We start from the raw sequence: 24,627 nt of genomic DNA, 5'->3' as shown, positions 1-24,627 counted from the left end.
GGGATTCAGGCCCAGGAAACGTACGTCACGCGGGAACCGGGCCCTTCGGCCGCAGTGTTGACGCGTCGCTTAGCAACCGGGAGGCTTCCCTTTGGAAGCTTGTTGCAGCTCTCGCAGCGGTCCTTCGCTCTCCCCTCCCCTCCCCTCAATTCCCTTCACCTGGGCGCTGCCAAACATCTGGATCACCCTGGGCACTGCGAGGGGTTGAAGTTCTGCCAGGGTCGCGCCCTGTTACAGCCTTTCCCGAGCTCCTCCCATCCGTGAAACCCACTGCTGCTTTTACTACACGTTGTATGAGAACAGGGCATTTTCTAGGAAGATGGTGGCAGAGAAAGAGACCCTGGGCTTAACCAAATGCCCAGACAAGATGCCGAAGAGGACCAAGCTGCTGGCACAGCAGCCGCTCCCGGCGCACCAGCCTCACCCCCTGGTTTCTGAGGGCTTCACAGTCAAAGCCATGATGAAAAACTCAGTCGTAAGTGATCTTCCTGCGTTGAATGCACTCGCTCCGAATCAGGGGACACCAGAGTGTAGATGCCGGCCGTCCCCGTGATGGATTCCGAAGCTCTGTCCTGGGCGGTCTGGCAAAAATGGCAATTTGTGTGCAGATGGTGCCCGCCGGAGTGCGGAGGCCCAGGCCAGGCCGGTAGAAGGGTCTCGGGCAAGTGAGGTACTAGACTCATTGATACGCACCTTCCTAATAACTAACGGTTTCTAGACCACCCGAAATTACTCTTAAACTATTTACACGAAAAAAAAAAAAAAAAAGACCCTCTTTACCTATTTGATTCCGAATCTGGCCCCACTCCTCAGCCAAGGACCTTCTAGAAAGCGAGTTCTTAGAAACCGTAAACTCTTGCAGAATTTGACATGTGCTGATGTACACCCAGCAACGTAAGCTCATTAAATCATCTACAGTAAGAAATCTCATCAGTTCAACCTAAGAAATTTTAGAGTACCCCTACATTTACTCAAACAACCCTCTTACAAAATAATTTCAGCCTGAAAGAGTCCTGATAGGCAATATGAGTCTGTTTCCATATAGACCTTATAAGTGATAAATTTTAAACAATCCAAGCTTCAGTTCAAGTATTTGTATTACTACAATTCATATTTAATTTCTATAATTTGTGATAGTAAAAATATTCTCAATAGTATTAGGGGAGAAGAAAAGGTTTAAAATTCACACAAGTGAATTAGCTACATGCATGATAGGTTTTTAAAAAAAAGTTTCATATTTGTTAACCAGCTTTAAATTTGGTATGCTAAACCAGGTTTTACTACTGACAGACTAAGCAAGCCCCTGTCTGGGAATGAGGTATTAATAATAAATGCAGCTTTCAAATTTGTGTAATTTACACTCAGGGAGCATCTGACTTATTATATAGCAGCTGATTATGTTAAATGAATAGTGTTGTTTTCCAGTATCACATTATTTCTTTTATATAAATGTTGTAAACCTAATACCTTATTCCTAACCTGCATCCTTAAAATACAGGAATGAAACAGATTACCTCTAGATCCCTGGGTCAGATTGCCATATTAGTACACAAAATGATATTTAGATTATTGTAATGTGTGTCACTTGATTTACAACAGTTAAAATTCGTGAAAATAGACTAACTCCCTGCTTGTTGTAACCTGCAATCTTTTTTGCATGTTTTTCCCCATGACTATAGGTGGTCATGGGAGTCCAGAGGATTCATTTATCAGCAATATAAAATACCATCACCATTCAAGCTAATTATTTGTTTTTTCTTCTACACAGTATTTGCAATTATAATCTTCGTCATTTTTTCAATGTTATATTTTTTCACAGATGTGTAAAAAATTGGTCATATTCTCTATTTTTTCTAAATTTATATTTATAATCATATTTATTTTTTAACATAGTCTTATACCTAAAGTCATAGTTCCTGGAAAATTAAGTATTTCAGTGTTGCCAAATGTAGTAAATATGTTTACAAAACTAAAATAGCAAAAGAAAAATTGATTACTAAGAAGCCTTTGTAAACCACCTATATGAGCTAAATATCTTCCGATTTTTGTATTTTTAGAGAAAATCTCTTAATGTTATATCTATATTTCCATTAAGAGCTTCAGAACAGGATGGGTCATTCTTTCACTTTATTTAGTGGGAAATTACAATTCACAAATGCAGACATTATCCACACATTCACTCATTCATTCAACCAAAAACTCCATCTCTCTTACTATTTTTTGTCGTGTTGTTAGCTAAGGTAAGAACATTTGGGATCAGCAAAACAAAGTCCCTGTCGTTCGTACTCCAAGGAAAACCAATAATAAAGGCTTGATCAAAGAAAGATGCCTTTTGTACAAATAACTTCAGGGGTGTAGGAAGTAAAACGTTTCCTCTTCATCGCCAGTGTTTACATTTCACCATTGCTGTCTTCAGCAGTGTGAACCTTTTATCATTAAAAACTCAGAACACCCCTTTCTCTTTCTTAAGTTTTATTTCTATTCAGAAAATAATATGTCAGTCTCCAGCTTTTCTTGACTATACCTGCTGTCCAAATGCGGACACCCATATCATTTTTCCAGCTTTGGGGATCACCTTCAATTACCTCTTTCAGAAACTTCCTAAATAAATGAGTCACCATTCCAGTGCTCTTCCACAAAAGACATAAGCAACTGTACCCGCAAAGAGGTCTATGGAGATTCCCCGTGTTTCTTTGAGAATGCATTAGTAACATAAATATATATACTTGATCATAAACTGATTTGATCAGATGGGCTGTGGAAACAGAAATCCCTATTTAAACTGTCATAGTCTATATATATTAATAAAAAAATTATAAAGTAATAATAAACATAAACGGCTAGTTTTTAAGTCCCAATGTCAAGTAAGTTCCTTCCTTCACTTCCCTGAAATTATTGTTGCATTCTGTGTGAAAACAAGCAATGACAAAATTCCTGAAGTCAGAGACTAATATTCAAATTCATCTTGTTATGTGTGCCTAAAAACAGTGGTAGGAGATACAGAATTTCAAGATTTCATGGTCCAGTTTCCCCGTAAAAGCCTTGTTTCATGGAATGTTAGAACCTACAATGAGAAACCAGTAACTCAGTGTTGTATTGGTTTAATCTCAAATGACAGTAGATGCTTTCCGTGCTAATACCACTTTATCATAAAGCAAGTTAGGATATGCGCCCAAGGTTATGATGATACAGAAGTTGACTTCAACTTAAGCTTTATACTGTAGCTTTCCTTTTCAGTGGACATATGTTTTATGTTCAAAGCTTAGGGGAATGGGGGAAATAATTCTTTAATATTACTTTACTTACATAGAGACTTTTATACTTATCTATCATATATTCATTCAACACATAGTGGTAATGGTCAATATTTATACGTTATATATTAAGATATTGATTTGGCTGCTTTAACAGAGACCAAATAACAATAGTTTAACTAAGATGGAAGTTGTTTCTGTTACATATAAAAGTCTAAGTTTGTTGGGCGCCGCTTGTATATTGCTTTGTATCCTGTAAGACTATGTCCAGGGCCAAGGTGGGATCACCACCACCAGAGTCAAATCCCTACCCTCAAAAAGAAAGAAAGAAGTAGCAGCAATCCTCCTTTTAGAGGGCTGACCTAGGCACCACACCCCACATTCATTCACATCCCACTGGCCAGAATTTGGTCATAGGCCTATATTTTCCCTTTTTACAAAAACCTATGAAAAATGGACCCTTGAAGCAACTCCCAGCCCCCCACTCATCCCATCAGGAAAAGGGGTAAGAAAGTTATATATTTACAAAAGGACATAATCTCCAACACCTGCCTCAGGCATAGACAGAGAAAATTGGGTGAGGAGCATCTATAAGAAGAGGCAGGAGGAAATGGAGAGCAAGCAGCTTCATCAGAAATGCGTGTCCCAGAAGTTACACTTGTCACTTCTCCAATCCGTTGCCAAAACCACATCCAGTTGCAAGAGAGGCTGGGGAATGTAGTCTCTGACTGGTAGCTCTAGTCCAGCTGCAACTTGAGGCATTTTATTACTGTAATAAAGGGAAAATGGATAATGGCCGTGTACGTGGTGATTAGAAGTGTCCACCGCCTTAACTCAGTTAAGCTTCTGACTCTTGATCTCGGCTCAGATGATGATCTCATGGTTCGTGGGTTCGAGGCCTGCCTCAGGCTCTGTGCTGGTAGCTTTCTTGGGATTTTCTCCCTCTCTGCCCATCCCCCACTCGCGCCCTCTGTCTGTCTCTCTCTCAAAATAAATAAACTAAAAAAAACAAAAGTGTACACCACCAGTGGTAAATATGCTATATTTCTAGTGAAGAAAAGGAAATAAACAAGTTAAAAAATTACAGTACATATAAATACATGCCTGTCCTCAGTACGGCTTAGAAATATTTACTGAGCGCAGTGGAAGTACTAATGATGAAGGGACCTCATCACCTTTTGCCTGGTTTTTTTTGTTTTTGTTTTTGTTTTTGTTTTTGTTTTTGTTTTACAATATCATGGGAACTGGTGCCTCGTTTCCATCTGCCAATTGGTTGTTTACTTCAAGCATTTATCAGTATTATGACAGTCATCTTTCCAGCGCAAAGTTCCCTTCCTATCGCTGCTCGGAGAAAACTATGGTACCTCCACCAGACCAGCAAAGTCCTCTGTGATGTAACCCTATTCCAAGGTTTAATTTCATCTCCTTCTATTCTCATTTCCTTCCACCAAATTAAACCTTAGCTTTTCATTTTTGTGATTTCACTAATACTGTACCCTCAGCTGGAATGCCCTCCTTCCTGCATATCTGGACAGGCACCTTCACTCACACATTATGTAACAAAAACTATTGATCACTGACTGTACTGAATGCTGTTCAGGTGCTGGTAATTGAGCAGTCTAGAAAAAGCAGAACCCATGCGATTGAGGAGCTTTTGTTTTTGTGGACAGCTAAAATGCCACCTGCTTCAAGAAGACTTCTCTAATTCTCCCTCTTTGTCAACCATCATAGAAAATTATCCTCCTCCCTTTGTTTTCTACTGTGCATTATGCTTATTTTGGCTCATGTTTTGTCTTCTGTAAATTTCTTTTGAGGACAGAACCCATGACTAACTAATTTTTTCATCCTAACCAGCACCTAGGAGTGTACTCACTAAGTATCTGATGGGAGAATGTAAGCAAATCTGCCCTCTTTGTTTCATCTCCCCCTCTTTCTTGTTGCCCTGATTGTTACATGGCTTTTTTTTTTTTTAAAGCACTCTCCCCTAATTTATGAGCTCAAAAGATCCCTTAAAACTCAGCCAGATCATGACATTTCTTATCTCAAACACTTCAATGGCTCCTCATCTCCAAGTGAAAGTTGAAGTTCTTCCCCTCTTGTAAGGTCCTAAGTAATCTGGCCCCTTGGCTTTTTTTTTTCTTAATTTTTTTAATGTTTATTCATTTTTGAGACACACACACACATAATCTCCTTTATCCATTCATCTGTAATGGACACAAGTTGTTTCCATATCTTGACTATTGTAAATAATGCAGCAATGAACATATGAGTATATATACCTCTTCAAATTATTTTTTAAATTTTTCTTTGGATAAATACCTAGAAGTGGAATTGCTGGATCATACAGTAGTTCTAATTTTAATTTTTTGAGAAATCTCCATATTGTTTTCCGTAGTGGCTGCACCAATTTACATTCCCAGCAATTGTTATGAGGGTTTCCGTTTCTTCAGATATTCCCCATACTTCTTATATTTTGTCTTTTCAAGAAGTGCTGATCTGACAGGTGTGAAGTGATCATCTCATTCTAGCTTTGACTTGCATGTCCCTGATGATTACATATTAAGCATAGGACATTGAACAGCTTTTAGTGTTCCTGTTGGCTGTCTATGTATCTTCTTTGAAAATATGTGCATTCAAGTCCTCTGCCCATTTTTTAGTTGGGTTTTGTTATTAGTTTTGATATGAAGTTGCTCAAGTTCTTTATATACTCGGACTACTGATCCTCCTTATTTCATGTATGATTTGCAAATATCTTCTCCTAGTCATAGGTTGCCTTTTCATTTTGTTGATGATTTTCTTTGCTGTACAAAAGCTTCTTAGCTTAATGCAATTCCATTTGTTTACTTTAAAATTTTTTTTTAATGTTTTAAATTTATTTTTGAGAGTCAGAGAGAGACAGCGTGAGCAGGGGAGGGTCAGAGAGAGAGGGAGATACAGAATCTGAAGACAGGCTCCAGGCTCTGAGCTGGCAGTCAGCACAGAGCCCTACGCGGGGCTCGAACCCACAAACTGTGAGATCTTGACCTGAGCTGAAGTCCGACGCTCAACCGACTGAGCCACCCAGGCGCCCCTCCATTTGTTTACTTTAGCTTTTTTGCCTATACCTGAGAAGACTGGTCCAAAAACTATAGGGGAAAACCTATGTCAAAGGGCTTACTGCCTATGTTTTCTTTTAGCGGTTTTATGATTTCAGGTCTTACTTTCAAGTCCTTAATCCATTTTGAATTTATTTTTGTGTATGGTATAAGACAGTGGTCCAGTTTCATTCTTTTGCATGTACCTGTCCAGTTTTTCCAGCACCATTTATTGAAGAGACTGTATCGTCTCCATTGTATCTCTTTGCCTTATTTGGCCATATGTGTGTTCATTTGTTTCTGGGCTTTCCATTCTATTCCATTAATTTGTGTGTGTGTGTTTGTGCCAGTAGCATAGTGTTTTGATTGCTGTAGCTTTGTAGTATCGTTTAAATCAGGGGTCATGATACCTCTTGCTTTGTTCTTTCTCATGATTACTTTGGCTATTTGTGATATTTTGTGGTTTCATACAAATTTTTGTATTGTTTTTTCTAGTTTTGTGAAAAACTTCCATTGCTATTTTCATGGGTATTGCACTGAATCCATAGATTGCTTTGGATAGTGTGAGCATTTTAACAGTATTCTTCCAATTTATGAATGTAGTGTATCTTTCCATTTATTTGTGTCATCTTCAATTTTTTTTTCATCAGTGTCTTATAGTTTTCAAAGAATGTGTTTTTCACATTTTTGGTTAAATTTATTCCTGGATATTTTGTTTTATTTTTTTGAAGAGAAGTGCATACATAAAGATTCTCTTTTAAAATTTTTTTAAAGTTTATTTAAAGTTTAGAGTGAGCAGGGGAGGGGCAGAGAGAGAGGGAATGAGAGGATCCTAGGCAGCTTCTGTGCCAAAACCACGGAGCCCAGTGTGGGGCTTGAACTCACAGACTGTTAAGATTGTGACCCCAGGAAAAACCAAGGGTTGACATCCCAACCAACGGAGCCACTCAGGCGCCCCTAGGTATTTTATTCTTTTTGATGCAACTGTATATGGGGCTGTTAATTTCTCTTTTGGATGGCTTACTCTTAGTGTATAAAAACACTACTGAATTCTGTTAATTTTATATCTTGTGACTTTTTTGAGTTCATTTATTGGTTTTAATAGTTTTTTGGTGGAGTCTTTAGGATTTCCTATATATAGTATCATGTTGTCTGCAATTTCTTTTTCCTTATCAATTTAGATGTCTTTTATTTCTTTCTCTTGCCTAATTCCTCTGGCTAGGACTTCCAATAATCTGTTGACTAAAAATGGTGAAAAAATAAAGTGGACAATAAAGTTGTCTTGTTTGAGATCTTAATGGAAAGGCTTTCAGCTTGCCAGCATTGAATATGGTGTTAGCTGTGGGTTTATCATATATATGGCTTCTGATTATGTTGGAGTACATTCCTTCTTTTCTTTGTTGAGAGTTTGTTGTTTTTTTTTTTATCATAAGTGGATGTTGAATTTTGCCAAATTCTTTTTCTGTATCTATTGAGATGACAATATGATTTTTGTTCTTTGATTCTTTTGTTAATGTGTTTTATCGCCATGATTAATTTGCAGATGATCCCACTTCATTGTGGTATATGATCCTTTTAACACATTGCTGCATTCAGTTTGCTAATATTTTGTTGAGGATTTTTGCATCTATATTCACCAGGGATATTGGCCTAAAATTGTCTTTTTTGTGGTGTCTTTCTCTGGTTTTGGTATCAGAGTTATGCTGGTTTTGTAAAATGAGTCTGGAAGGATTCCTTTCTCCTTAATTTTTCTTTAAGTTTTATTTATTTATTTGAGAGAAAGTGAGAGAGCCCACATGAGCAGGGGAGGGGCAGAGAGAGGGGAAATCCCAAGCAGGTTCTGCGATGTCAGTGTAAAGCCCAAGGAGGGGCTCAAACTCACAAACTGTGAGGTCCTTCCTGACTTGAGCCAAAATCAGAAGTCAGGCACTTGAACCTGTCTGGTCCTGGACTTTTTCTTTTCTTTTTTTTTTTGAGAGTTTTTGAATTAATTATTCAATCATATTACTTGCTATTAGTCTATTGATATTTTCTAAAATATTTTTCAATGTTTATTTAATTTTGAGAGAGAGAGAGAGACAGAGCACAAGTGGGGGAGGGGCAGAGAGAGAGGGAAACACGAAATCCAAATCAGGCTCCCGGCTCTGAGCTGTCAGCACAGAGTCCAAGGTGGGGCTCAAACCCACAAACTGCAAGATCATGATCTGAGCCGAAGTCAGATGCTTAACCGACTGAGCCACCCAGGCACCCTAGTCTAGTAATATTTTCTATTTCTTCATGATTCAGTCTTGAAAGATTGTATGTTCTAGAAATTTATCTATTTCTTCTAGATTTTCCAATATGTCAGTATAATTCCAATTTATTGTTATTCCTTTGTATTTCTGTCATGTCAATGGTAACTTCTTTTTTGCTTTTGATTTTATTTGGGCCCTCTTTTTTTATTGATGAGTCTGGTTCTAGGTTTATTAATTTTGTCTGTCTTTTCAAAGAACACAGCCATTAGTTTCATTGACCTTTTCTACTGTCCTTTTAGTCTCTTCTTTATTTATTTCCATTTTGATCTTTATTATTTCCTTCTTCGACTAACTTACGGCCTTGTCCTTTTTCTGTTTCCTTTAAGTGTAAAAGTTAGGTTATTTGCTATTTTTATTGATTTCTTGAGCTAGTTGTTCTGTGTTGCTGTGAACTTTCCTCTTAGAACTGTTTTTGCTGCATCCCATGGATTTTAGAAAACTGTCTTTCCATTTTCATTTGTCTCAGGGTATTTTGTGATGTCATCTTTGATTTCTTCATGAACCTATTGGTTGCATAACAGCATATTGGTTAGCCTTTGTGTGTGTGTGTGTTTTCCAGTTTTCTTCTTGTAATTGATTTCTAGTTTCATACCATTGTGTTCAGAAAAGATGCTCAATATAATTTCAGTCTTCTTAAATGTAATGAGACTGCATTGTGGTGCAAAATGCGATCTGTTCTGAAGACTATTCCATGTACACTTGAAAAGAATGTGTAAAGTCTCTAAAACCCCTCCATGATACATCTTAGAAACGGATGAAAACGTCTAATGCCATAGTTCTCAGGTTGCAAATTGGAATCAGCTGGGGGACTTAAAAAATACTGATTCCTCAGCCTCACCCTCCAAGATTCTGATATAATTTTTTTTAATTCTTCTGGGGTTGATTTGGTCTTTAATAATGGTTCAGAACATTTGGGAACATAATATTATTGAAAGATCTCAAAAAACTATTTTCCACATAACTTTTTCTGAAGCCATTTACGAAGCAATGTTCTTTTTCCCACTGATTGTATTATTCTTGTTAGTTCGTTTGTTTTTAATTATACAAAATGCCCAGATATTTTAGAGAAATGTTTAACCAATGTAACACAATTTTAAGTATGTTTAGAAACTTTTGAGGCTCATCTCTCCCATTAATTCAAATCCAAAATGTTGATTTTAATTTTTATCTTTCTACCAGTTTAATCTTCCTGAGAACATTTTAGTAATATGCAAAATTGAGTATAGAAAATAATCAAATAGGCATGTTGGGGCACCCGGGTGGCCCAGTCAGTTAAGCATCCAGCTCTTGGTTTCAGCTTAGTTCATGATCTCACAGTTAGTGGGATCAAGCTTGGAATTCTCTCTCTCTGTCTCTCTGCTCCTCTCCTGGCTGCTCTCCCTCTCTCATAAATAAGCATTTTAGAAATAAATAAAATAGGCATGTATTTATCTGGATTTAATAAATAACAGTGTTTTGTTATAACATCATATTTTTAAAATAAGTTCATGACCTTATATAAAAATAAACAAAACCTTACTAGAAAAACTACATCCTCCTTCCTTTTGCATCTTTTTGTTCTTCCAGAAAGTATATATATATATATATATATATATATATACACTTCCAGAAATTATTTATATATATACCATTCCCAAATATATGTAGTGCATATATATGCATCTGTACATTTTGTGGCATTGTATATGTGTATATATATCATTTTATATATATATATACATATATATATATAAATAATTAAAGTTTAGGAATTATTCTTCAGGTTACCTTTATACCTGGGCTAGTCTGTTACAGTACATATTTCTCTAATGCCTTTTAGCTCATATTCAATTCACAAACAGGGGAGTGATGTCAGTATAAGTAGGAGATTCATATATGTTTTTCTCCATGTTGTTAATATTTTATGCCACCAAGTAAGAGCAGCTGAGTGACAAGTATACAAGCACAACTGAAGACAGCATAACAGCAGAGTAATACAACATGATACACACAGTATTACTTCTCCTGATCCATTTGCACACCTGTCCTTAGAAGTGTTGAAGTGTTATTCTACTTTGTAAATCTTTACAGCACCTCCCGTCATCATTTTCTTTAAAAGAATAGCCCTATATTTACTGCAGTATTTCATTTCCAAAGTTTAAGAATTAACGGTGCTAATAACTTTTCATTAGAATGATTACTAAATGCTCTGGTTACAAAGTTGCATTGATTTTTATTGGCTTTTAAAAATTATGTTTCCCATACACCTTATTATTTCTAGTGAGTGATTTTGCAGAACCGGTAGGTTTTTAGGAATGCATGTCCTGTGATGGCAGGAACACTTGGAGGAGAGTGTTGACCTTCTGTATCATATTCCCATTGCATGAATAAGCCAGTGTGTTTATTCGTTCATTTATTGAGGGACTGTTAGGTTTCTGCATTACAGTACTAATTATTCTGTAGGGTTTCTTGTGCATCTGTGGCAAAGTTCACCTGATGTGGATTGCTGAATAATGACGTGTAACTTCAACTTTAATAGAGTTTGTCAATTTTCTTTCCAGAGCAATATATGCATATTTATATTGTGAGCAGCAGCTAATGAGAACTCTTGTTTCCTGAAGCCTAGTCATCGTTTGGTGGTATCAGACAAAACTGTACTAATCCTAGGGGTATGAAATGTTACCTTGTTTTAATTTTGCATTTCCCTGATAAATAGTCATATTTTTTTCATAGTTTTTTAATCAGATAAGTTTCATCCTCTGCGATGTGCCTATTACTAGTGTTTGCCCATTTTTCTGTTGGGTTGTCCTTTTCTTATTATTGTATAGATATTCTTTATAGTCGTATAGTCTGGACATGAATATTTTCTGGATATGGACTCAAGATATTTTCACCTAGTTTGTGACCTGTGTTTATAAAGTCTGTTTTTCTTTGATGCATAGAAATTTTACGTTTAATTTTAAGTAATTATAGTTACCAAATTCTCTTTTTATGATTTGTATATTTCCTGACTAGTTTCAGAAATGTTTTTTTAATCCTGATATGTTAACTTTTCTTGACTATGTTTTCTTCTTATGATGTTCCACAGATTATTAATTATTCAGTCACTAATTCATTTTTTAAGATGAGAGGTAAGGCTTTAATTTGGTCTGTTTCATATGGAGAGCCACCCATTCAGTACCTTTTATAAATAGTAGCTGTGGACCGTCTATTCCTTTTTATTGGTCAATTTATCTACCTTTGAGCCAGTGTCATAGTGTATTAATTATTGTAGCTTTATGAATCTTGACATTTGGCAAGGTGAGTTTCACCAATTTGTTACCATCCTCTTTGGCATTCTTGATCTCTTACCATCTATAGGGATTTTAGGATAAGTTGTCAAGTTTCATGAAAATCTCTTTTTGGGATTTTGATTAGAATTGTATTGAAAGCATAGGATACCTGGAGGACAAAGGCAATCTATTCTTAATTTGCTAAGGTTTATTTAAAATATAATTATTGAATTTTATCAAATATATGTTCTGTATCTTTTGAAGTGATCATAAGGGTTTTCATAACTCTTTTAGTCTTAATTTAATGTTAATTATATGCATAGATGATATTTAATGTTACATAATCCTTACATTATTGTGTGTGATTTAATCATTATGTGTTTAGTTTTTAAAAATGCTTTTAGTCATTATTATCTCTTTTGCTTCAGGGAGCAAAGTTTTTCCCAGTGACTCACCAAGATCCTGTATCTAATCACCCCAAACTAAGTATTAATGTTAAGGTGGGATCTTAGTCCGCTCTAGCTGCTGTGACAAATTACCATAGACTGGGTGGCTTAAACAACAGAAATTTATTTCTCTGAGTTCTGGTGCCTGAGAAGTCCAAGATCAAGGTGCTGGCCAATTCAGTTCCTGGGCAGGGCTTCCTTCCTGGTTTGCAGATAGCATTATTCATGGCTGTTTCCTCATACCCTTTCCTTAACTCAGTGCAAGCAAACAGAGAGACTCTCTTACTCTTCATCAAAAACTGCTAATTCCAGGGCACCTGAGTGCCTCAGTTGGTTGAGTGTCCAGCTTCAGCTCAGGTCATGATCTCTCAGTTCGTGGGTTCAAGCCCCTCAAAGGGCTCTGTGCTAACAGCTCAGGGCCTAGAGGCTGCTTGAGACTCTGTGTTTCCCCCTCTCTCTGTCCCTCCTCCACTTGTACACTCTTTCTCTCTCTCAAAAATAAACATTAAAAAAAAATTTTTAACTGCTAATTCCATCCCAAAGGCCCTACCTACCCTCATGATCTCATCTACCCTAATTACCTCCCAAAGGCCTGAGCTCCAAAAACTGTCTCCTTGAGGTTAGGGCTTCAACATACACATTTTGAAGGACACAAATATTCAATTCATAACAAGTGGGGAGATGGGATTGCAGAGTTTCGCTCCTCTTTGGGGACCGAAGAAGTCGCCCATCTTCCTGAAATTCTTTGCTGCTAGGACAAAATGATGTTTCTGTAAACTAAAGCTAGAATTTTCCTTAGGAGAAAAAACTAAATATGTGTACTATACTTGCATTCTACAAAAAATAATTAGATTTAATACCTTTCTTTTAATAATATGTTCCTGAACAATTATTATAGTTACAAAAGGGAAAAATTCTTAACGTAGTTTTAAGAAAATATCTAAAAAAGGAAAAAGAAAATAAATAAACTCTCTTTCACTAGAGTTAATCACTCTTGAATTATTCTTAAAAAGCATGTCTGCATCCATTTCATGTAAGATTGGAGCCATATCATTCATACATAATGTATTTTAAGTATTGGTACCTGCCATTATATTGTCATTGCTACTTTACTAATTGTTTTGATTTTATTTACTAATGATTTGTTTGGCTTTTTGTTTCTGTCTTCATATACTATCTCCTGAATTTATGTATAAATTCTTCTGGTTTTGAGAATAGACTTCTTATTTCTACTCTTACATAGTATTTTCTTTCTCTTATTTCCCCTTATTATTTTTTTTACTGAGGTTTTGTTGGAATATTTGACTTTTTTTTAAATAAACGTCTTTCTTTTTAATACCCTTATTTTTATTTCTTCATTTTTTAATGTTTTTGTTTTTAGTTTTGAGAGACAGAGTGTGCGTGGGGGAGGGGCAGAGAGAGAAGGAAACACAGAATCCAAAGCAGGCTCCAGGCTCTGAGCTGTCAGCAGAGCCCAAAGTGAGGCTCAACCCCACAAACCGCAAGATTATGACCTGAGTGAAAGTCAGATGCTTAACCGACTAAGCCATCCAGGTGCCCTGATACCTTTATTTTTAATAGACATTATTATTCTTATTATTGAAAGGTATGTAATTGTATTTTTGTTTTACTTTCATATGATTGTTTCTTGTTTCTTCTGAGGAATTGTTTTTCCCGTTGGTTGGGGCCTTATGATCATGTTTTGATAATGATTTTTTTTAATAGGTTTGTTGCTTGATGGCTATGTAATTTGGTTTCTATAGTTTTAGTTGCTTAGAATTTATTAAAGTTATCTTTTTGGCCTAGAGTGGGATCATTTTCTAGAAATGTTCTTTGGAAACTCAAAAAAAATTTTTTTTGGTCCATAGCTATTCTGGATTGTTAATTGCAGATAACTTATTTTAGTTGCAAATTATTACAGAAACCATCTATGTAAACATTTTTTTTTTACTATTTACTAATATAAACCATGAATAATAATGATTAAGTCTCTCTTAAACAAATCTGGAGTAGGCAGATAAGGTTTGGTATTTCCTCCTGTCTTTTTTCTACATCCATATTTAATAGTCCATAAAACAGTAATTTCTCCTGGTTTATCTAAATGGGAGATTTAAAAACACAACTAATTGCTAAAAATCCACTTATTAAATATTCATGGCTCTTGTGATTTTTGTAAGTCAAGAATGCAAAAGAATACAAGTTACAAACAAGAATTACAAAACAATGGGAAAACTACATCAAGATGTGTTCTTTTGCTTCTCTTTAACCTTACCAGGGAATTATCATATTCCTGTTTTAGGAGTTGTGAAAATAACCTGATGATAGCTAACAATCTTTACTCAAACTTACATATAGGACCCAGAATTCTAGAACTTGTCTATAGTAGCTCATTTATTTTATTTTCTGGAAAAAAACATATTTATATTTTCAATGCATATATTTCATATTCCATGCCCTTAACATGAAAATTTTGAAAGAGAATTCAGGAAGACCTATTGATTTTGCTTCTGCTTATTAAGAACTGACTTAAAGGGGCAGCTGGATGGCTCAGCTGGTTAGCATCCAATTTTGCTTCAGTTCATGATCTCAGGGTTCGTGACTTTGGGCCCTTTGCCGGGCTCTGTGCTGACAGTGTGGAGCCTGCTTGGGATTCTCTCTCTCTCTGCCCCTTCCATACACTCTCTTGCTCTCTTGCTCTCTCTTAAAAACAAAAATCATCTGCCACTTAGGGGGGTTGTGCAGACACATCATTGATCAGACAGTGATCTAGTGTTGGTGAGAAGCACACCAAGGTATAATACATAAGGTGACCACTGATTTTGTCAGAGCTAAAGAGTAAGGCAAGAGAAGTTTGGGTTTGATTTTTAGCCCCCCAGAACTGAAATTCTAAAGCATCTGTAAGGTAATTAAGTTAGTCTGTGGTAGAGAAGTGTTATGTTCACAGAGAGATTATTTCTAAGCTTCCCATAAACATGTAAGAGTCATAGACTAAGAAAAATTTATGAATTTTATTACTTACCAAAGTCACTGCCATTTAGGAGAAAGCATGTGAATTTATTATATTATAAAGAGTAATTGTGCCATATAAATAATAATTTATACTTTGGAATTATCCTCCAAAACCAATTCAAGTTAAAGTCATCAATGTAGCATAGGTTAGAGAAAGTAAGACTAGAAAAATATGATTATATAATAAATGCCAAATAAAATAATGAGTAAAAGATAAATCATAGCTAACTACCTTCTTTTCTGGTTTTTACTTAGAAGAGAATCCATGGAGAAATATATTTTACAGATTATCTATCCTAAATTAAAGTAGCTATGAATAAATAGTCCCTGAGACAAACGGTAAATCCTTTACCAAATCTACTGTGCTTTATATTAAGAAAAGTTATTTTACATGATAAAACTGTAACTTTATTTCAGAATTAAGCAGATGACACACTTAAATACTTTCATGTAAACATAAAGCAGTTTTGAATTTAAAAAATCATATTTAAATATGTTTTAGAATTTATATAATGAGGGGTGCCTGTTGTGGCTCAGTCGGTTAAGCATCCGTCTTTGGCTCAGGTCATGATCTCACAGCTCGTGGGTTCCAGCCCCACTTCCGGCTTTGTGCTGACAGCTCAGAGCCTGTAGCCTGGTTCAGATTCTGTGTCCCCCTCTCTCTCTGACCCTCCCCTGCTCACGCTCTCTCTCTCTCTCTCTCTTAGAAATAAATAAAAAACATTAAAAATTTTTGAAAAAAAGAATTTATATAATGATTATTGAAACAGAACAACAAATTGTATGAAATAAATATTAGCAATTTTAGGTAGTAATGAGGCAAGCCTTTGTGTATGATTTACATTCCTATGATATTTCTTGAATAAATGATATATTATACTTACTCATGATGATACTAGATTATACACACATTCATAGGGGCTTACATATATAAAATTATCTTCTGTCACTATTAGGAGTAAATAAAGAAAATATTTTAGAAGTTCATCGAATATAGCTTTTATAATATAAAGTATGAAGTATATATGGCCAATGTCTTATAATTCTTTGTCTCTGTGTCCCCTCAACTCTTTGCACAGTGTTAGACATTGAGAAGGCTCCTTAGACATTGAGGAGGCTCAGTTGTATTTCTTGATTGTTTAATTCTAAATTATTTTGTAAAAGTAATTCATTCAACCATGAGTGTCCATCTATAGCGGTTATACATTTCTTTCAATTCATCACATAGAAAAAAGTATAGGTGATTGATTGATTAAGAACTTCCTTATGGATAGAAGACCCTTCTCTATATCATATTTGTCCTTCTATTTATGTAAGTAGAAGATAATTGGATTGATATAAAACTTGTCAACATTTGATACTTGGGTAGGAACCATAGGAACCGTGTTTTAGATGGGGACCTATGAAACCAAAGCAAGCAAACAGCTTGGGAGGGTCTCAAAGGCATGAATCAGCACCAGTGTCTGAGGTATACTGGACACGATTGAAGCACCTCCAATGACTTACATAGTACAAACACCAGGTTTACCCAGCGCTCATGCTGTAACACAAACCCAACCAGAGTGAGCTTGAGGTACGAGACCTGGGAGACAGTGGAGGAAAACGCGTGAATCTAAACCTGTCACAAAGTTCACAGGGTTCCAGTCAAAAAGATTAGTAACAAGAGGAAGAGGCTTCAAGGGACATAGGAGGCTGTTTGTAAGCCAAAGATATCAAAAAACCTCTAGTGTCCTGTTAAGAGAAGCACCGGGTAATATCACCCTCTGGGAAGGGTGGGGAACATTCTAGAGGGCTCTAGCATTTTTAGAGCCCAAAAAGTTATATCTTCTGCCAGGCTTCTGTTGACAAGTTGAACTTGTTTCAACTGATTGTTCTGTAATATAAGTAGTTCAATTTGTTAATGTCACTCTGTTTTGTAATAGATCTTACCTGTATCCCTGTTCAGTTACCCACAAATAAGTGATATTTGTCTCTAAGGAAAATGAATTGGAGCAGATCTGCTGTAATTCATTAAAATATTGGAAAATGAACTCAGAACATATTTGCAGTTTGTCATGGAGGACCCATATCATCTCCTTTTCACCATCAATGGCTTTTCAAAGTGCCAGTGTGATAAGTGCACAGGTTGTGGCTTATCAGGCTTGTTCAGAACCCACCCTGTGCCTGTTCCCCACCCCCAGGCCCCCATTCTTTCAGTTGTACCACTTGTAATTATTTCTTATTTTAAATCTGTAAATAATATGCTTGTTTTACTAACCTTTCTAAATGAGCGTCATTGAGGTACCAAGAGTAAACTATGTACATTAAAGTAGAGAACTGGGTAAGTTTTGGCATACACATACAGCTGTAAAGCCACCACATCAATCAAAATAATGAACATATCCCAAGTTTCCACATTTCCTTGTGCCCCTTGGTAATCCCTCTCACACTCCTTGCCTCATCTCTAGTCAACCAGTGACCTGCTTTCCATCACTACAGAGGAGTTTGCATTTTCTAGAGTTTCATATAAATGGAATTACACAGACTATATTCCATTTCTTTCCTGTTTTTTTTTCAGTTCACATAATTATTTTGAGATACCTCCCTGTTGTTCTTGTGTCAATACTTCATTCCTTTTTATTGCTAGCAGTATTCCACTTGTATGAATGTAGCACGTGTGTTCGACCACTCACTGTTGGTGGACATTTAAGTTGCTTCCAGTTTGTGGCTGTTAAAAACAGCTGCTATGAACATTGGTGAACAAGTCTGTGTATGGATCTGACTTTATCTCTCTTGGTTAAATACCTAAGAGGACTAGTTGCACCAGCTGGGAAGAGGGTGAGAGAGTCAAAACCACATCATGTCAGCCCTCCCCGCAGCTGGTTCGAAGTTAGTAATGGCAATGACAGGTTCATCCTTGTCATTTCTGAGATATTCAAAAGATCCCACAGAGGCTGAGGGCTGATCTTGTAGGTCTATAATATGTAGAATAAAAGAAAAAAATTATTGTTCTTATTTTAATAAGTATAAACTATCACTGTGTACAGCACCATTACTGTAATCTGAAAACATCCATCACTGATTTATATATGGCATTAAACATAGTTATTATATGAGCTTATTGAAGTATTATCAATTATATTATGAAAACAGTATAATTTTCTCCATTAAATATATTTATGTCTGCATTCATTTTTTTCATTGTAGGTTACCCAACATATACTAATGTTTAGAATTTCTTATTAAAAGCCATGATAGTTTGTACTTTAACATTTTACTTCATTTGTTGAGATTTATTTGTTCCCTCCATAAAACTCAATTTTATGTTGCCTTCATTTATTTTCTTTCAGAGATGTCTTAGGAATCCTTCACATTTTATAAGGAACCATGAATTTATTTCAGCCTAGGGCCAACAGCTAGCTTTCATGTTGACCTAGATGCATATATGCAATTTAGTCAGTGAGTTTTGAAAATTTGAGCGATAGTACATTAAACTAGAATAATGAGCCAATAAAAATTTTTATAGCACTTAGAAAAATTATTTCTCAGACATTTGCACTATCACTTTACTCATTAAAATTAGTCTAGTATCATAAGGTAGACCGTGTATGTATTCCCAAGGCTTGAAAAAAGTCAACAGATCTTTTCTGGTGATCAGATGAGTTGACCTGAGTACATGATAATGAATTCTTGTTTGTGGAAAGCTAGACCAGCCATTTGTAACTAGATTATCCATCTTTAAATAATGGAGTAAAACGTTTGGAGAATCATATAATGTTTATAATGCTCCTCACATGTTAAATGCTATATATGCTTGGTCAATTAAAATTGTTATCTTCATATATTCCTTGCCAGTGTGTACCATTGGGTTTAAACTTGCAAAGTCTCAAATTCGTCATCAGCAGATGGAAAAACTACTACAGCTTCAAAGGGTCTTCATGGAAATTAAATGAAACATTACAGTGAATCATAGGCACATGTTCAGAAGGATGGAAGTCAAATGTAGCAAGTGCTCAAGGGACAGTGGTTTTATATTTTTCACAAATCTGCTAACATGTAATTGGCCTGTCCTATAAACCAGACCTTGAAGGGTTTTATAGGATTCTAATCTCCCTAATGCGTTAGCCACTTGTGGTAGTGAGTTATGTGCTCAGGAAGGGACATTAATGCTTACGACTCACTAAGGCCCTGTTTCCTGTTTGCCTAATCACTTCATTGGCCTTTACCTTGTTTTACAAATGTACTTAATTCAATAAGGAAAAATGCTTCTCCTGAAGTTGTTAGAGTGGTGAAAGGTGTTTCCAAGCTAAACACTTCATATTATTTGGGGATGATGTGTATGATTCAAGCAATTTTTTAATATTTTGTTGTTGTTTTTTTTTTTACTTTTGAAGGAAGCAGTTTAAAATAATGTTATATCTAACTATGTAGTTATTTCTGTTTTCCATTATGCTTAATGAGAATGACTTATGTTTTAAGTAAATAATAAACATCTGAGAAGGAAAAATTCATGTTTAAGTATTTTAGATTCCAATTTGGCAACTAAATACATTAATCTAAACACATAGAGATTGTGGAGATAATTCATGTTCCCATTAGTCATTTAGACATTAGGGTGTAAATGTTACTTGTTTCTTCAATTCAGTTCAGCTGCTATAATTAAATGATATTATTCATCCAGCAGCAGTCCTGAAATCTTTTGTATTCTTGCAAAACACAGTAAAGAAAAAAACGTTTTCTATAAAATGTGGTTTACCTTCAGTTAGAAATTTTTCTTTTAAGTTTTTAGTCCTTTTCTTAATTGTGACTAGGAAATAGAGCCTCTCAGATCAGCGATAAAGGCTAATTTCAAATTTTCTCTAAATCTACAGATATGCTCTTCATTTTCCTTAGTCTGGGCTTAAATTGCTCTGCTTGCATTTGTAATCAGAAATTGATTGGGTTGCTGTGGAAACTGGAAAAATGTGTTGCTCGTTGAAGACAAAATGCAGAAGTACTGTTATCATAATTGTCTGTCATCCTAAATGCCTATCAGTCTGAACAGTACATTGATAAAGTGTTCAAACTCCAACCCTAAAATGCTTCTCTTCAGAATACTGCTTTGTGGTCAGTATTAATCCTCTAGATTGATTTTTGTAACAACTACCTCTGTTACATATTTAATTTGCTTCCACATTGAACTTCTTTTGTTACTCAAAATGAAATTAGTTTCCATTTTATTCATACTTATAAGGCACATCATGGGAAAAAAAACATGAAACACAGTAAAATATTATTTACCCAGAAGCCAATCATCTGAAACATTTCAACTGCTAATCATGAAGACATAAAATAAGCGCAAAAAATCAGTTGAAGAAAGAATTTTTAACATCAGGTAATAAAGAGCAAGAGACTGTATCTTTAGCAATGAGTTCTTAAAGCAGTGCGCTTAAGAAATGCAACATAGGTGAAAAGTATATATATATAGCAGTTTTCATATACTGTATATCCTGATGCACAGTTAAAATTGCTTTGACATATTAGATTTGTTGATAAATTAAGCAGAGGAGGGAAACATTTGTCTAGATATATGTACCATATTTTATACTTTTTATTTAAAAATCAGAAGGGCATATACTTAAAAATATTTCAATCCATTTCTCCCTTACGGAAGCAGACAGATATCTGTGTGTTTTACAGAGATATTTTATGCATTTTAAGCACATGTGTATGTATGCATTCATTATTGTCAGATTTCTTACTTTGAGCAACTCTTAGGGTTGTATGGTATGATATTATAGTTTTATTTTGCCTTTTTCTCATTATAATCAGGTTAAGCAACTCTTCTTTTGTCTATTGGCCACTTTGTAAAGTGCCCATTGTTTTGCTTGCCCATTTTTCTATTAGTTGCCTTTGTTGTTGTTGTTTTATTACTGACTTGTGAGCACTCTATACACTATAGATCTTCAGATCTTTTATTGGCTGTATGTTTTGTAAATCTCTCTTCTTCTCTGGCTTGTCTTTTCACTCAATAGAGTCTTCAGATAAACTTATTAATTTTAATGTTGTCAAATTTATCAATTTTTTTTTTTTACAATTAGTATCTTTTTGTATTGATTAAGAAGTCATTCCCTATCCTGAGGCTATAAAAATACCCATTGGGTGGCTCAGTCAGTTAAGCAACTGACTCTTGATTTCTGCTGAGGTCATGATCTTACAGTTCATGAGTTCAAGCCCCACATCAGGCTCTGTGCTGACAGTGCGGAGCCTGCTTGAGATTCTCTCTCCCTCTTTCTCTGCCCTTCCTGTACTCATTGGGGGAAATAAATAAATAAACTTTAAAAATACCCTTTTTACATTAAATGAATACTTTAAAAATACCCCTTTTACATTATATAAATAAACTAAATAAATAAATTAAATTAAAAATACCCTTTTTACATTTAGATCTACAGTCCACCTGGAATTCATTTTTGAGTAAACCGTGAGTTAGGATCATGTTTCATTTTGTCAGTCTGTGTATCTGATTGAGCAAGCACTGTTTTTTGAAAATGCCACCATTCCCCAAGGCTTCACAGTATGGCCTTTATCACAGATTATTTGTATAGATTTCTGGACTCACTGTTCTGTTTTACTGTCTTTTGTAACTTTACGTGGTATTTTGTTACCTGGAAAAGTAAGTCTTCCAAACTTTTTTCTTCTTCAGGAGTAACTTAGATAGTTCTAGGCCTCTTCATTTCCATATAAATTTTAAATTACCAGGTAAGACTTGCCAAGTTACTAAAAAGGAGTTACATCTTTATTGGGATTGCAGTGATATGCATCTGTCAATGGTGAGACTTAGCATCTTTATTATATTGAACCTTCTAAACCACAAACATGGTGTATCACTATAATTATTGAGGTCTCTGTTAATTTCTCTCTATAAAGTTTTATAATATTCTCTATAAGGGTCTTGCATATAATTCTTGATATTTATTCCTTCATACATTTTTGTGCTAATGCATATAGTCTGGTTACTCAGATTTTTTTCTGATTTTGATGTACAAAATTATTTTTTAATATAGGAAACTTGTGAAATTTACCTATTAATTTTAATGCACATGTTGACATTTTGGATCTTTGGCATACATACGCTATCAAATGTGAGTAAAATTTTTGTATCTTCTTTTCCAGTCCATATAACATTTTTTTCCTTGTCTTACTGAATGGGGTTGGTCTCCTGCTTCATTGTTAAATAGATAAATAATAGTGGGCATCCAATTTTACTTTGGATGACCTTTACAAGATTAATGCAATGTTCCTCTATTTCCGATATACCTAAATTTTATATCTTACATGTTACTTTTGTAAGTTTATATCTATTGAGATGATCAATTTGGTTTGCTAACATTTTGTGTTTGAATTTTATATTCATGTTCACAAATGATACAGACCTATTATTTTCCATTTCACACTATCCTTTTTGTATATACCTGTATATATTGTGAAAAATTAAAAAAAAAAACCCTGCATTCGAACATTAAAAGGCATATAAGTAAAACATACAGTTCAATATATAAATATGACATGTTTACTATGTATAAATGAGACAGTAAGATACGGTGGCTTTATTTGTTTTGTTTTGAGAGAGAGAGAGAATATGTGGGGGAGAGGGGCAGTGGGAGAATGGGAGAATCTTAAACAGACTCCACACTTAGTGCAAAGCCCGATGCAAGACTCAATCCCACCTGGGATCATGACCTGAGCCGAAATCAAGAGTCAGGCACTCAGCCAGCCAGGTACCCACAAAGTTCTCTAGTTTTATTTTTATTTTTCTCAACAAACAGCTGTGTACTATTTTGCAAATCATTATTTTCCTTGATCTTGTATCTTCTTTGTAAAATTAGGCATTTAAAATGTATTATTTGTAAAGCCTCTTCCAGCTCTGCGTTCCTGTGATATGCAAACAGTTGATGCTTGTGCATGACTCTGAATATACATAAGCATATGTTAAGTTCATGTCTTTTCTCTTGACTATAGCGTATTTTCTGCCTATGTGTAGGATTTTGAAATCAATTTCTATCTGATCTTGAGTGGCTTAGTTTTAGCTCAAAACTAATTTTCACATGACTGCTTAGTTCATTATTGATGATACAGAGCCATAGGCATGTGCACTATACTACAATCATTTTAATAACACAGACAGCAGAGTCAATCTGACTGGCTTGGAAATCCGAGCTATCCTATATGTTAAGTGCTGTTTTTCTCTCTCTCCCAGTTTTTTCACATATAAAAGATGATGATAAGACTATATGTTTCATAAGGATATGAGGACAAAATAAGTAAGACATTCAGAACACTAAGACCACTGCTTACTTAACATGTTTGCTATTTTTATTAGTATACATATCTATACCATGACTTGATAATAAGCTATTATTAGCCTTAACAAATAAAAATGATCATTTTTGTATAAAATTTATAAATCTGTTTCAAGAATATTTTTAAAAGAAAAATAGCATAAATTAAGCATGAGTGGTATTGACATGTCTTTTTTTTTTTAATGTTTTATTTATTTCTAGGAGAGAGAGAGAGAGAGAGACAGCGTGAGCAGGGGAGGGTCAGAGAGAGAGGGAGTCACAGACTGAAACAGGCTCCAGGCCCCGAGCTGGCAGTCAGCACAGAGCCCGACGCGGGGCTTGAACCCACGAACCGTGAGATCATGACCTAAGCGAAAGTCGGACGCTTAACCGACTAAGCCACCCAGGTGCCCCTCACATGTCTTTCAATCAAAAGATAACAATGCTTTTGACCTGACATGTAGAAAAAGGCTAAGCTTTAGGGAAGTTCTTCTCTTTTTGGTGTTAAAATAAAAGGCTTTGTGTTTCTAGCCATTGAAGAAAACTTGGGCTACTTCTTCATAAATTGACATGGAATTTCCTTTATTATATGAATAGAGTGGGTAGAGGAACATTCGTTGAATAAGGAAAAATAGCTCCCTAGAATACAAAAATACTCAGATGATTTCCACTGATTACAATTGATCTTATTAAATTTCTAAAATCAGATTTCATTGAATAAAACAATAAATTGGTGCCACTAGGAGTAAGAATACTTTTGTTAGTCAAGGACATGGACGTGCCCTTCCGTTTTATACATTGTCTTCATGAGCATAGGTATTAGCCTAGGATTTTGGTACCTGATCTAGCTATGGCTTCTAAATTATGAGAGCCATGAAAAATTTCACATTATGTCATGTTTCTGAGAATATTTGGTCAGTGAGAAAATGTACAGAAATTAAAGCTGTGGATCCACATATAGCTCCTGTGAGGGTACGATTGACCTGATACATAGGAAGA

The 24,627-nt window shown here is 35.2% G+C and overlaps 1 protein-coding gene across 2 annotated transcripts in view; it reads left to right on the top strand.

Moving 5' to 3' along the window:
* Positions 1-61: 61 nt before the first annotated feature.
* The window catches only part of PACRG (parkin coregulated), a 489,147-nt gene continuing 464,581 nt past the window's right edge, over positions 62-24,627 (top strand). Inside the window, exon 1 of one of the 2 annotated variants that reach the window (XM_039257451.1) lies at positions 62-475. In XM_039257451.1, coding sequence (XP_039113382.1) covers positions 320-475 — 156 coding nt within the window. In that variant the 5' untranslated portion in view covers positions 62-319. The remainder of the gene's footprint in view (positions 476-24,627) is intronic. The other variant, XM_039257450.1, reaches the window with a different exon arrangement.

This window comes from Hyaena hyaena, unplaced genomic scaffold (assembly GCF_003009895.1).
Source record: "Hyaena hyaena isolate Hyena2069 unplaced genomic scaffold, ASM300989v1 scaffold_617, whole genome shotgun sequence".
In the NCBI taxonomy this organism is placed as follows: Eukaryota; Metazoa; Chordata; class Mammalia; order Carnivora; family Hyaenidae; genus Hyaena; species Hyaena hyaena.
This window is presented reverse-complemented; position numbering and strand designations above follow the sequence as displayed.